Raw genomic sequence first — 12,896 nt, 5'->3', positions numbered from 1 at the left:
GCAGTTTTTGTGAGTTGTCCTGGCTTCAGTGGTCCGGTAGGCAGGTGGTTTCAGGGCTTTGACTCGTAGGTGTCCAAGTCAATGTCCTAGATCTGCACTCCTGTTTTTTTAGCGTAGTTTGAACTTTGTAGAACGCTTCCCTTCACATCTCCGCGACCTTGCGTATCGTATCATGTGAACTATCTAGATATGATCAATATGCCATAGCGATATTCTTGCGTGTACGACTGTGCATGCCATGGTGAGGGCACGCACTGATGCTGAGAGCATGCCCATTCCAATCAGTCTCCCTACCTCGAGTAGAGCCTGGTCACAACGTCGTCCCATTTTCTGCATTTTCTTCCCCCGTCTCGCCCGGAAAATTCAGCAAAAGACCATGCTTCTACTCGGCTTGACCTGATTCCGCCGAATCTTCACTCTTTTGGTCGTTTCTGGCCATCGTAGCAAGCCACATACTCTCTCTCTCTCTCTGTCAGAAGGTGCACGAACAAAAGCAGAACAAGAAGCATCTGGTGCTTTATTAACGACTCAGTTTCTGCATTCGGACACACTTCTCTATCATCGCCGGAGCTATCTTGCTTGTTTGAGCTATAACACACGCACAATAATAGTGATACGCCACACCCGCGAGCATGGCAACGGAATCCTGGATCACGACTCTCGTCGTCTTCATTCTAATGCTGGAAACACTGGCATGGCCCAGGAACCTTTTTGCAGCAAGCAGCAAGGTGGATGGTTTGCCACCCAACCAGGATAGTCATTACAGGCTACGACGTGTTGGAAGCCTAGACGCAACCACAGACGACCCATACCCTTGGCCGATGACCTACGGGTATAACCCGCCGCCGCCACTGTCGCCGTCGTCATTATCGGACTTCCTGAACTCGACAAATTCTTTTTCGGAGAGAAGCACGTCCTCCTCGGATTCGAGTAGTATGTATTCCGAGTGGAGCGTTGTCACTCGACTTAATCGGGAAGTATGCTGATAATGATACAGCTTTATCCATTCTGACAAGTTCCCCTGGAAGCCCGGGGCAATCGTCGGCTTCGTCATGGGCAGATTCTTCATCGAGTGTAATATCGTACTTGAGTTCGGCTTTTCCCACGGACTTTACACCGGAGTCGGAGTCAAGCTCCACTCAGACTGCACCTTCAGCTGCCACAAGCTTGGCTTCAGAGACATCTAACTCTTCACTGAGGAGCACAATCACATCCTCTACAGAGCTCGTGGGATTTTCAAGTTTTAGTGCGAATGGTTCAGTCTCAACATCATCTGGACTTCTCATTAGCAGCACTGCGTTGAATAGCGCTTCTACTGTGACCGACATTTCTCAATCGCTGAGTAGCCTCGCAAATAGCACTCAGGCCTCGTCAGCCCCAGTCTCTGGTACTGGCAGTGACTACGACAGCAATTCTGCTACTCGAAGTCCAACCTCCTCAACTCTTGTATCAAGTTCCTTCATCTCCAATTTGTTACCATCCAGTGGCAATGTTGCTTCACTCAACTCTAGCGCTTACAATGCCACATCCTTCCGCTCTACCACATTGTCTTCATCGTCAATCACGATCGAGACCACGCCTTCCAATATCCCCATCACGAGTACTTCCAGCGGGTCATCGGAATCTCTACAGGAAAACCCTAGTGCTTTTTCGTCAGGTGGTACTGCGGCGCCTGGCGGAGTTACCACGCCTGGCAATTCCCTTGTGACCGGCACCAGTACAGGGACCAGCGCAAGCTCAACCTTCTCCGACTTTATCGAGTCAAATTCCACAAGCATCAGGCCTTCAAGTAGTCAAAGTGGGACAATTCCCGTATTGTCTTCATCACTCTCCGCAATCATCACAGCCACAAATACTACAGGGACAGCTAGCTCGATCAGTGCGAGCAACAGTGGGCCTATTACACCAACGACGGGGAGCACTGCACCTGTCAGTGATACCCAGTTGCAAGAAAGCACCAGCGTAATTGCAAGTACAGGCACATTCTCGAGTTTGCCCTTGGGCAATAGCACACAAATCAGTGGTCCATCTTCACCTGCCTCTTCCACATCCTATGGCTCCTCCTCTGCCCCTGGCCTAAATTCGACCGCTACACTAGGATCGGCCACCCTCTCAAGTACTCTGAAGTCGTCTCTTACTAGTCTGGGCTCCAATTCCGCAACCATAAGCAGCATTACAACGCCATCGTTGTCTGAGAGTGTTCCTAATGCCACTACAAGCAGCAGTTTCGCTACCACCACCAGCAGTCGTAATACTCCTACGGTCATAGTGTCATCTATATCACCGTTATCACCAAGCTTGAGTAGTCTTTCTACGAGCGAGACTAGTAGTCAATCTTTGTCCTCTGGCATACTATCCACCACGACGAGCCCAAGCACGTCTACAATATCCTCAAGAGTCAACACTGATGATGATGGCGGAAGTTTCAGCATCGTAGGTACCGTAGAGCCCGTGACACTCACATTGCCCGTCACGAGTGCCAACGGTACTTCGTGGTTGACCAGAACGATTACATCCCCCTCGACCGTGACTTTGCCTGTGCAAATAGGTAACGGCACCATATGGGTCACGACTGTCATCATCCCGCAGACCACGGCAATGACAGACGCCATCACAGGTGACGCCCCTTCTTCAACGTCGTCGTCGTCATCGTCTCTACCTACAAGCGGCTCGGAACTCGGGGCGAGCGGTACTTTCAGTGCAAGTGCCTCGACCCTGACGAGTTTGAGCCAAGCCGGATCTAGCACGATGGGCGAGGCTTCACCAATAGGGTCTTCTGCTTCGAGCTTTACAAGTGCGAACAATGACAGCACCGCTACTGTCAGCCGTCAGACCTCATTGCTGTTATCTTCATCAGCCTTCACAAGCCGAACAGCCAGCACGAGCCAGTTTGATAGCAGTGATGGTGGCGTTAGTGCAGGCCCGAGCATCACGATACTTACAAGGACTGACACCACTCTGACATTGACATTGTCTGGTGGCACTGTGGCTTCTTCACAGTCTAGCATAGCATTGAATTCTACTGCCAGCTCCATCCCAATCTCAAACCCCTCGTCAGGGTACACCAGCGGTTTCACGCTGACCCCGACCGTCACCTCGAGGGACCTCAGCACAGTGTCTATTTCAGCTAGCATATATTCGACTTCCATTGGGACAAATTCTGGTTTAAGCCCGAGCTCAAACACGACCCAGCCAACCTTTCCTTCTCTCACGAGCAGCGTGAACCCCGGTGTTGTGAACGGAACTACTACTAGCACACTTCTCATCTTCAGCAGTATTCCTGCATCCGGCAGCCTGGCGATATCTGGGAATTTTACCTCGACCCCCGCACCTATTGTGAGCAGCACAGTTGCTGACGGCGAATCGAGCACATCCAGGAGCATCGCAGAGAGCTCACTTCTCGTTAACACGACGTCATCATTGACATCCGGTGCAGAGACTGTCAGTGGATTATCGTCAGAATCCAGCATCCCGTCAAGTACTTCAGTATCGGTCAATGCTAGTAGTGGCGCAATATCGGTCTCCAGCAGTACTCCAAGCGTCAATGGCCTCAACGATACTGTCACTGCTACTGCGCCATTCATCAGTTCTAGCCTTATTTACACCTCACTTTCCGGTCCCTCGACGACTAGTTCGACGATTTTTCAAAGCACCAGATCAACATCAAATCTTGGGCCACCCTTCTCGAACTTCACCAACGGGATCACTCCAACTTTTTCTTCTGCTTGGAGCACAGCTAGCTCTACCGTTTCCACAACTGAGACCCTGAAAGTGACGGGATCGAATAGTGTCACGAACTCGATATCTTTTTCCGGGACCATCGGATCACCAAGCGTCAACTTGACCGCTTTGTCAAGTACGCTAGCGTCCAGCAACATAGATATATCAGCAACATCTTCAGCAGGTACGGCTGTCATTGTCACCATCACAAGGACAAGACCAGACGGGGTGACTAGTGTGTTTCCGCCCTTCTCATGGCCAAGTCTGAATTCTTCGGCCACATTGACAGGCACAGGGGGTGCGTGGACGTCAACTTATTATAGCGGTGGATCCATAACCACAAATATCACTTCCACCACGGCACAACCTAGTGTAATCACAAGTGTCTTTCCACCATTCTCGTGGCCCAGTGAGAACATCACAGTCATCGGGACAAGTTCTGGGTCAGGGGGGCTTGGACATCTACGTACTACAATAATGGGTCGCTCACGGTGAACATTACTTCTACAGTCATACTGCCAACCGTTATCACAAGTGTTTTCCCGCCTTTCTCTTGGCCAGTCGAGAATACGACCAGTGTCACAACTAGGACTGGGTCTGGAGGGGCATGGACATCCACGTATTACAGCGATGGCTCGCTCACAGCGAATGTGTCGGCCACCACACCTCCGCCAACGGTCATAACGGACGTCTTTCCATCGTTCTCATGGCCGAGCCCAAACGCCACAACCATTATTACCGGCACTGGTTCTGGTGGAGCTTGGATGTCCACATACTACAATAACGCATCGCTGACTGCGAACGTCACATCAACCCTAAGTTTACCAACAGTCGTGACCAGCGTCTTTCCACCTTTCTCTTGGCCAAGCCAAAACACTACCACCACGGTCACAGGCACCGGAATGGGGGGATCGTGGACATCTACTTGGATCAGCAACGGGTCGAGTCCGTCCAACGTGACATATACTGTCCCGCAGGTGACCATAATCACAAGCGTGTTCCCTCCATTCTCCTGGCCAACTGAGAATACTACCACAATTACCGGTACCGCTTCTGGCAGTGCGTGGACATCAGCATGGAGCGCTAACGGATCTCTGGTAACCCATCCTTCGGTGACTGGCACTAGCCCTTCTGTCGTAGCGAGCAATTTCCCGCCGTTCTCCTGGCCAAATGCCAATGCGACTTTAACACTGACAGGTACAGGGACTGGCAGCCCTTGGACGTCCACTTGGATCACCAACAGTTCTAGCGCAGCGACCATAAGTTTTACAGGCCCAACGCCGACGGTCATAACCAGCGTGTTCCCACCATTCTCATGGCCAACTGAGAATATCACCACACTGCCGAGCTCCGGGAGTGGTGGTGCCTGGACATCGACATTGGCGAGTAATGGCCCATCGTCAAACATCACTTTCACAGCATCGAATCCAATCATCACAATTACCGACGTCTTTCCATCTCCTCCTTGGACTGGGGCGAATGTCACCAGGACGTTGGTTGGAAGTGGCAGCGGTTCCGTGTGGACCTCGGTCTGGTTGACGAACGTGTCGAGCAGCAGCCCAACTCTGACGCCTGTTGATATCAGCAGCGCGCGGCCCACGACGGTTTCTGGAGCCTCTGGCAACTGGTCAAGCACGCTGCTTGTCTCAGAGACTCGAAGCTCAGGATCATCATCAGATATGACCTGGAGCAGTGGCTTGTCACCGTCCGTATATCTCAATTCGTCAGCGGCAGTGACTACGAGCAGGTCAACTGCGGGTTCCGAGAGCACAAGTTCGACATACACGAATACTACTTCAGTGGCATCGTCACCCACTCCGCCAGGGTTCTCGAGCAACTCTGTGTCCTTTTCCGTGCCCTTTCCTCTGTCCAATGCAACAGCTTCGGCAGGACCGACTGATCAGTCTTCTGCGATCATTGGCACGGCAACATTCACCATCATAACTGAGACGGTCAGTGGCAACTCCACCTTCACGGCGACAGTGACTAGGAGCTCTCTTTGGCTCCTCTCTACGGTTTCTGGCAGTCTGCTAGCATCTTACTCCAGCAGAAGCTTGCCAAGTCTTGAAACTTCGTTCTCGAGTGGCTCATCAGGTAGTGGTACCGCGACGAGTAATGTTGTGAACACCACTCTGTCCTCATCCACTACGATTACTGCAGCGAGTAGTCAGAGCTCCGCCGCCCTTTCTTCCGCCTCATCAAAATCTCGGATAAGCATCACCAATATCTCTACTTCAGTTCCTACATCGAGTGCCAGCACAACAGCTGGTGGCTCGTCTAGTGCTGCAAGCAACCTCTCAAGTGCTCTGTCTGCAGCTTTGCCGACGGACGTCTCATCACTGGCTACTGGGGGTCAGAACTCGGGAGGCAATGCCACTACTTGGACTTGGACAATCACAGAGTCCCAGCAGCCAGCGACCTCGTCGGGTGAACAGACGGTCTCCTTGACAAACACGGGCTCATCAGCAGGGCCGCAATCGTCCTTTGTTAACACCTCGAGCACTGCCAATTCTTCTTCTGCTCTCCTAACCTCCAGTTCGACCAGCTTGCCCACAACCACGGGCTCGTCTGTTGCGCTGAGCACTTCTGGGGTGGGCCTCAGCTTTGTGTCCACACGATCGAGTATCCTCAACTCCATCTGGACGTCCATCGCAGCAACAAACACTAGTGATCCAAGTCAACCAGTAGGTTCATCAGCCACAGGGCTACCTGCTTCTAGCACCGCGAGCTATTTCACGAATTCAACCAGCACGGACAGCTCAGGCTCTGGAATAGGGACTCCTTCGGCATCAGACAACGGCACACACACTATCTCCACTGGAGGTCTCACAACAAGCACAGCATCTCTGTCCGGGTTTACGTCCCTGCCATCGGGAAGTTTCATATCATCTGGAAGCGCAGGGTCAATTACCAATGCAACCGGTTCAGTGTCATCACGGACTTTGTCGGATTCAGTTGAGTCGAGTAACGTCGCCATCACTCCGTCGGGTACTACTTCTTCTGGACCAACAACAAGTCCAGCGATCGTCACAGTATCGGCAATCCAAACTTCCTCCGCAACGGGCTCAATTTCCAATTCTTCGATTAGCAGCACGAGCAGCTCGCTTTTGACGAGAAACACAATTTCCATGACTGTGTCTGTTGCTCCCAATACTGCCTCCAGCAGCACGGGACTAAGCAGTTTCTCGAGTCCTCTTGCCTCTTCAACAACAAGTTCATCATTTTCAGTTCCGCAAATCACCCCGCTGCCACCATATACACTGTCGAACATCACGACCTTCACTCACACCAGTAGAGGAAGCGGCAGCCTGTCTGCGAGTGCCAATGTCACAGCTCCCTCGCCGACTGGAACCCGCACGGACTTCTCGTCTGATCCAGGCACGGCAATTGCTAGCAGCGCCACATTGCCAGCGAGTGACTCCGGTGGCGGAAGTGTTTCGGAGGTCTCATCCTCGGCATTTGGTGGTTCCTCAGCACTCTCTATTTCTGGTACTTCCACCATTTCAGGACCATCAGCGTCGACACCTGGATCAACGATGTCCATCGAGTCTGGCTCGAGTAGATCATCTGCGACAAGCGTTACAAGCATTACGAACAGTGGCACGAGCGCAGATGCGCCTTCTTCCGAGTCATCATTACCTCCTTTCACAAACTCGACGGGCAGTAACGTGGCACCATCAAGCAGCGATTCAAGTACATCTTCTGTCACGAGCGCGGACTCGATGAGCACCACCGAGAGCGAGTCCACAAGTTCGACGTCCATATCAGTGTCGGTATCAGTCTCTGTGACTATCGTCACGGTGTCACAGACGATCAACCCGTACTCGAGCACTACGTCGTCCTTTGCATTCACAAACTCGTCAACACAAAGCACCGGACAGACAAGTTCGTTGTCTGGCAGGGAACCAAGCTCTCTCTCAGGCAGGGGAAACACGTCGGATACTCCAAATACAGCGCCGTCTTTTAGTGACACGAGCACTACCGCCGCAGCCGGTAGCTCCTCGACTTCAAGCAGGGCGGCGAGTTCCTCGGACGAGCCCGTTTCATCCACAGTTACGGACCACCCCAGACCAGGCGGCGACATCAGCACTACCATCGTGACAGTTTCTGTAACAACAAGCAACACGTCTTCAGGCTCGCCACCGAGTGCAAGCGATACCCAATCGTCAGGCTTCTACTCCAACTCGACAACTTGTACAGAGTCGTACACCCAGACCACAACCAGCACCTGCTCCGAGTCCGAGTCTCTAGCATTCCCAAACAATACCAGCAGCACGGTCACCACAAGGGAAACAAGCAGCAGCATCCCGTCGACTGTTACTGTCCCGCCAACACCGTCGACGTGCAGCGAGACAACTATTACGAGGTCGAACACGACCATCACTTCAACATACTACTTCCCCGCGCCGCCAACCCCCACGGGATACTCGAACAGCAGCACGACTCCATCGTCGTCGTTGGGAGTATCTGAGTCGACACGATCATCGTCCACATGGTCCGAGAGCACCACCAGCACCACCAGCACGACCTGCACTGAGAGCTATGGTAAGTCTTTTTGTTGATCCCGTCGTTCTCTGCCCACAAGATGTCTGGTACCGACATGCCGACTCTTATTCCGTGTACTGATACTGTACTCTTGTCTTTTCTTTTGAATCAGGAAATTGGACCATAACTGGCGACACCACTTTCAAGACATCCACCACATCTCCTTCGTCTTCGCCATCGTCATCAGCTTCCATCTTCCTGAACGGCACTTTGACAACCTCGTCGTCCACCTTCTTCTCCTCCTCGTCCTCCGCCTCCTCTTTCATCTCATCGTCTTCCACCCAAGCACGTTCTTTCCCAAGGCGGTTCAAGTTCTGATACAAGGAGTCTTCTGGCTCCATCACTGAACTGGACGGGACTTCTTGATCAACCGCGAACTGCGAAACCGCGGACCGGCAAACCCTCGCCCTAAGCTGATTTCCTTCCTCCCTGGATTCGCACACGCACAGTGGTAAAACATCCCTTGTCCCCCTTCTATCCCCATACGTCTCATACACGTTCAAGCAACGCAAGGCTCGTCCTCGATCCTGCTTTTGGTCGGTCATTGAACCCCGGGGAAATGGTCGAACCATGGGGAACATACGGGAAGGCAGGAGGAGGTAAGGAGTGTTGAGGGGTCGAGACGGGAGGTTCTACATCTTTTGGTATCTTTTCCTTGATTTGCACTCTCCTTTTTTCCAATCTTTTTGCATGTCTGTCTGTTACAGGTTCGTCGGTGGTGGTGATCATTGCTCCACGCTTTCCGCAAGTAATCCAACAAGTTTGAAAGGCGAATCCGGTTCAGGGTCGACATGAGTTGGTGTGTGTGTGTCTCGAGGTAGGAGTGGTCAGCAGGAAGCCACAGGACCAAATCGCTGCATCATGGCACATCATGACCTAGAGCAAAAGTGTTTTTCCTTCCCGGAGTGGTCATTTCGAGTCGAGCCAATATCCTCCGTCCCAAAGGAAAAGCCAGAGAGAGGGCCGCACGGGTAATCGCGACGAGAGAGATTTGCAACATATCTGACTCGACCTGTAGGAGCCTGGCACCACCTTATCGATGCCGGGCATCTTGATCCAAGGCTGGGAATGTTCACAAGGGGGCGGCAAGGTCATCAGCTGGGACACACTTGTTCTCGCAATCATTCAATTCATTCATTCGTCATTCATCGACACCCCTTCGATCGTCCGGTGACATGCTAGTGATAGATGCAAGCTAAAGATGTTTTCCTTTTGTTCGTTGGCAACTGTTATCTTTCCAGATATCGCTTGTCGCAGGTTCTGGGTACAGTCCGATCTGATGCCAGATTGGTTCCATAAATTCAACAACACCGTTCAATGCAGTAGTGGGTGCGCAGACCTCCGTCTCTGGTCCATGCACCGGAATTTTAGTTCTCCTCGTCATCCTCCTCAATTGGCGCCGGAGTTCTCCGCTCAGTACGTCTCTTCGGACGACGGTGGCGGTTGCTCGAAATGTTGCTGGCCGAATCTTCCGGCTTAAGATCAAAGTCGTCGCCACCCCAATCACTCTCGCTCGTTATGCCATCTTCATCACCCAAGGCCCAGGGCGGTCGCTGGTAGTCGCTCGAGTAGCTATCGCCGCTGAGTTGGGGCAGGACATCGATGCGACCTGCGCGTCGGTGCTGCTGGCTTGTGAGCAACCCAGTGTTTCGTGTGCGAAGCGCATTGCGGACAATCTCGGCACGGTGGTGCAGTCTCTCAAAGGCGTCCTCGAGCGCTTCCATGCCCTGGTAAATCTCTCGCTCGACTTCGGCGAGAACAGCCATCTCCATTTCTTCATCGTGTGATACGGCATGCCGGCTCTGACCGGGACCGACTGATGATGAGAGAGACACGAAGGAGGCAGGCGTCGTCCCCCTAGAATACATGCCAGAGAACGGTGTGGTGTTGCGTGAGGCGCCAAAGCCTGGGGTGCCACGCATGCCTCTGCCAGGAGTCATGGGCCCGCGCGAAGGTGGTGGTGAGAAGAAGCCGTTGGCTGGCGTCGTGCCTCTTGAGGGATTTTCGGCGGTCGGGGTCAAGAGTTCGTCGGCGTCAGCACCAGACCACAGGAACCCATCAAAACGGCCAGAAATCAAAATCTCCCACTCTTGGGGGCTGATATCAGTCATGGTGGAGAGTAGGTCGTGGTGCGTCGGGTTGCGGACCAGGTACACTGCAGTCTCGGCGTCACGTGGTGGTTGCGGAAGTCTGTATAGTCTCTGGAGGGACAATCCAGTCTTGACCATGAAATCCGTCCGTGGCTTGCGCATAGGTGTTGGTGCTCGGACCGAAGGCTGGAGCTCGCGAGCGCCAGAGATCAAGGCCAAAAAGTATGGCTTCTCCTCCTGGGTCAAGCTTGTTAGAATGGCAAAGGACAAGGTCTCGTCGTCAACCTCTGAGGGTGCAGGGGCCGGTGCATCAGCGCAGTTGTTCATCCACTTGTCGACAGCGGATTTGACCTTTCTTGATTGCCGAAGATAATGATCGCGGAATTCCTCGGCGATATCGGGATCAAGCTTGATGGGTGATGATGGACGGGGAGGTATAGCTGCTGAGTCCTCGATAGCGTTCGCCGTCATGGAAGCCAAGTCGAATGGAGGCCAAGAGGGAAGCTCAACCCGTCCGCCAACTCTTTCCAACACCTCGCCCCATCCCAGCCCGCGATGCTCATCGGGGTATTTCTCGCACATGATGCACGAACATCCGTCCGCAGGAAGGTCTCTAGAAAAGACGTCTTCCAGGCGGTCGAGCAGTCGTCGGGCGACCGACTTGTGACCAGTCGCGACTGCCACAGAGCCCTGCTTGTTGAGAACAGCCTGGTACTGGTCGAGCATGTTGTAAAGCGGCGCAAAGAGCGTGTCCGCCCCAACAAGCGGCGGATTTGAAGGTCTTGTGCCATTCTGCCGAGGAATGGCGGCGAGGAAGTTCTTGGAGACAGGGTGGGTCAGACCGCCATGTTGCAGGAGATAGTCCACACGCGGGATCTCCTGGATGGTTAGCGGAGGTGGCGGTGGCGGCGGGGGAGGCGGCCCGAAGTCTGTCATCGGCGTCGCTGTTGGAGTAGGCCGGTCATGTTCGTCTTCGTAGTATACCTCGGGGGTCGCGCTGGGCTTGCCACCCATGAACGGCGGCGGAGGCGGCGGTGGGAAGGCCGGGTGGACAGTGGGAGTTCTTGGGGACGAGTCTTGGACGGAGTCTGGAGAATCGTCCACGACCTCGACATAATTGGCAAGCCGAGAGGACTTACGAGAGGACGAATTTCGTTTCGGCAGGACTGACGTCGCAGCGGACCGCGCGCCAGCAGTTCTATCATCACTGAGAGTGGAATCTTCATCGTCTACAATGGTGACGCCGAATGGCGGTGGAGGAGGCGGAGGATGATCCGCTGATGATCGTACGTAAGTAGCTTGACTGGATGCTCGTGACTTGGAAGACAGCTTCGACCTATCGTCTCGCTTGGATGCCGACCGCGACAGGTCAGACGTCCTGGACCTTGGCCTATCCAGCGAGTCTGAGCCCGGCTCACCCTTGGGGCTCAGTGTCGACGCCTTGCTGAACCTCTTGTCATTGGACAGATCCGTCTCGGGTGGGCTAGGCGGTCTGCTGTTCCGCGACGACCTCTTCTCATCTGGCGTTGTCGTGGTGGTGTCTGCCGACTTTGACCGTTTCCTGTCGCCAAGATCCGTCGCGGTGGCATCGGGTGTGAGAGGCTTGGTGCGTTGGGTCGCCGCCGAGAGGTCAGTCACAGATCCCACATTCTCCTTGCTGTGAGCCTTGCTGAAGCTCGGGTATGGCAGGCTGATCCTGCTGCCTCCCAGCAGCGACTCTGGCGTGAGGTCGCTCATGCTCGCCGTCTTGCGTTCCCGCTCTCTCTGTTTCTCTTCCTTTGTCCGGTGACGGCGATGTGAGGACGTCTGCGAAACGCCGTCCTCGCCGTCCTCGGTAGGGTCTCGCCGAGACTTGTGCTTGCGCGGCCGGTCTGACTTGTGGCGGTGGCTGCGGTCCTTGTCGTCGCCGTCCTTGTCCTTGTCTGACCGCTCACGGTGCCGCTCCTTGTCTCTTGGCTTGTCACCGCTCTTGCTGGTGCGGGACTTGCGCTCCCGATGAGGGTCGTCGGCCACCGAGGCCGAGATGGCAGATGCCGAGATGGACTCGCCATCTCGATCCTTGACTGAGCTGCCCATGGCGAGGTGGGTTTGGCTGTTGGGAAGCCAGCCAGCGCGAGGTGGCCAGTTGTGCGCAGTGGACCTGTCAGAAGCCCAACAGGGCCCGATGGTGGGGATGTGCTCGCAGACGAGTGGTTGAGCTTCGTGTTCTGCAGTCGTAGGTGCAGCGAGACAGACGCAGGCCGTTCGCGGGAAGGACGCCGGCTATGTGTGCGGGCCCGTCCTGTGGATGGTGTTGGTGGAAAGGTCGTGGCGGAGGAGAGGCGGTGATTGTCGTGTTTTCACAGGAGGAAAGGGAAGAACCAACCGGATTGTTTCACAAGAGACAGCAGCACGAGAAGCAGTTGGCAGCTTGTGAGAGGGCTGGCACTAGAGAGCGTCTAGGCATCGGCTGTGAGCCTGCCTGTGCTGTGTGGGTGTGCGGGAGTGGGGAACTGGCATGGATTGATTGCATCGCGCGCTGCCAGGGTCAGGCAGCCGTTC

The 12,896-nt window shown here is 54.1% G+C and overlaps 3 protein-coding genes across 3 annotated transcripts; all 3 read right to left on the bottom strand.

The window, feature by feature from the left end:
* Nucleotides 1–4,495: 4,495 nt before the first annotated feature.
* On the bottom strand, nt 4,496–8,606 carry B0I36DRAFT_350328 (uncharacterized protein; the record flags this gene model as incomplete). Its single annotated transcript, XM_046156879.1, has 8 exons — nt 4,496–5,616; nt 5,763–5,865; nt 6,101–6,358; nt 6,530–6,965; nt 7,008–7,809; nt 7,988–8,076; nt 8,115–8,260; nt 8,355–8,606. 8 exons carry the CDS (start codon nt 8,604–8,606, stop codon nt 4,496–4,498), a joined length of 3,207 nt encoding a protein of 1,068 aa, XP_046011741.1.
* Nucleotides 8,607–8,735: 129 nt separating this feature from the next.
* Nucleotides 8,736–9,091, bottom strand: B0I36DRAFT_132938 (uncharacterized protein). The gene has a single exon (XM_046148237.1). The coding sequence runs from the start codon at nt 9,056–9,058 to the stop codon at nt 8,807–8,809; it is 252 nt and encodes an 83-aa protein (XP_046011740.1). The 5' UTR covers nt 9,059–9,091; the 3' UTR covers nt 8,736–8,806.
* A 286-nt stretch (nt 9,092–9,377) lies between these two features.
* Nucleotides 9,378–12,809, bottom strand: B0I36DRAFT_325811 (uncharacterized protein). Its single transcript, XM_046154273.1, has one exon. The coding sequence runs from the start codon at nt 12,429–12,431 to the stop codon at nt 9,633–9,635; it is 2,799 nt and encodes a 932-aa protein (XP_046011739.1). The 5' UTR covers nt 12,432–12,809; the 3' UTR covers nt 9,378–9,632.
* Nucleotides 12,810–12,896: the final 87 nt, after the last annotated feature.

This window comes from Microdochium trichocladiopsis, assembly GCF_020744255.1.
Source record: "Microdochium trichocladiopsis strain MPI-CAGE-CH-0230 chromosome Unknown B0I36scaffold_6, whole genome shotgun sequence".
In the NCBI taxonomy this organism is placed as follows: domain Eukaryota; kingdom Fungi; phylum Ascomycota; class Sordariomycetes; order Xylariales; family Microdochiaceae; genus Microdochium; species Microdochium trichocladiopsis.
This window is presented reverse-complemented; position numbering and strand designations above follow the sequence as displayed.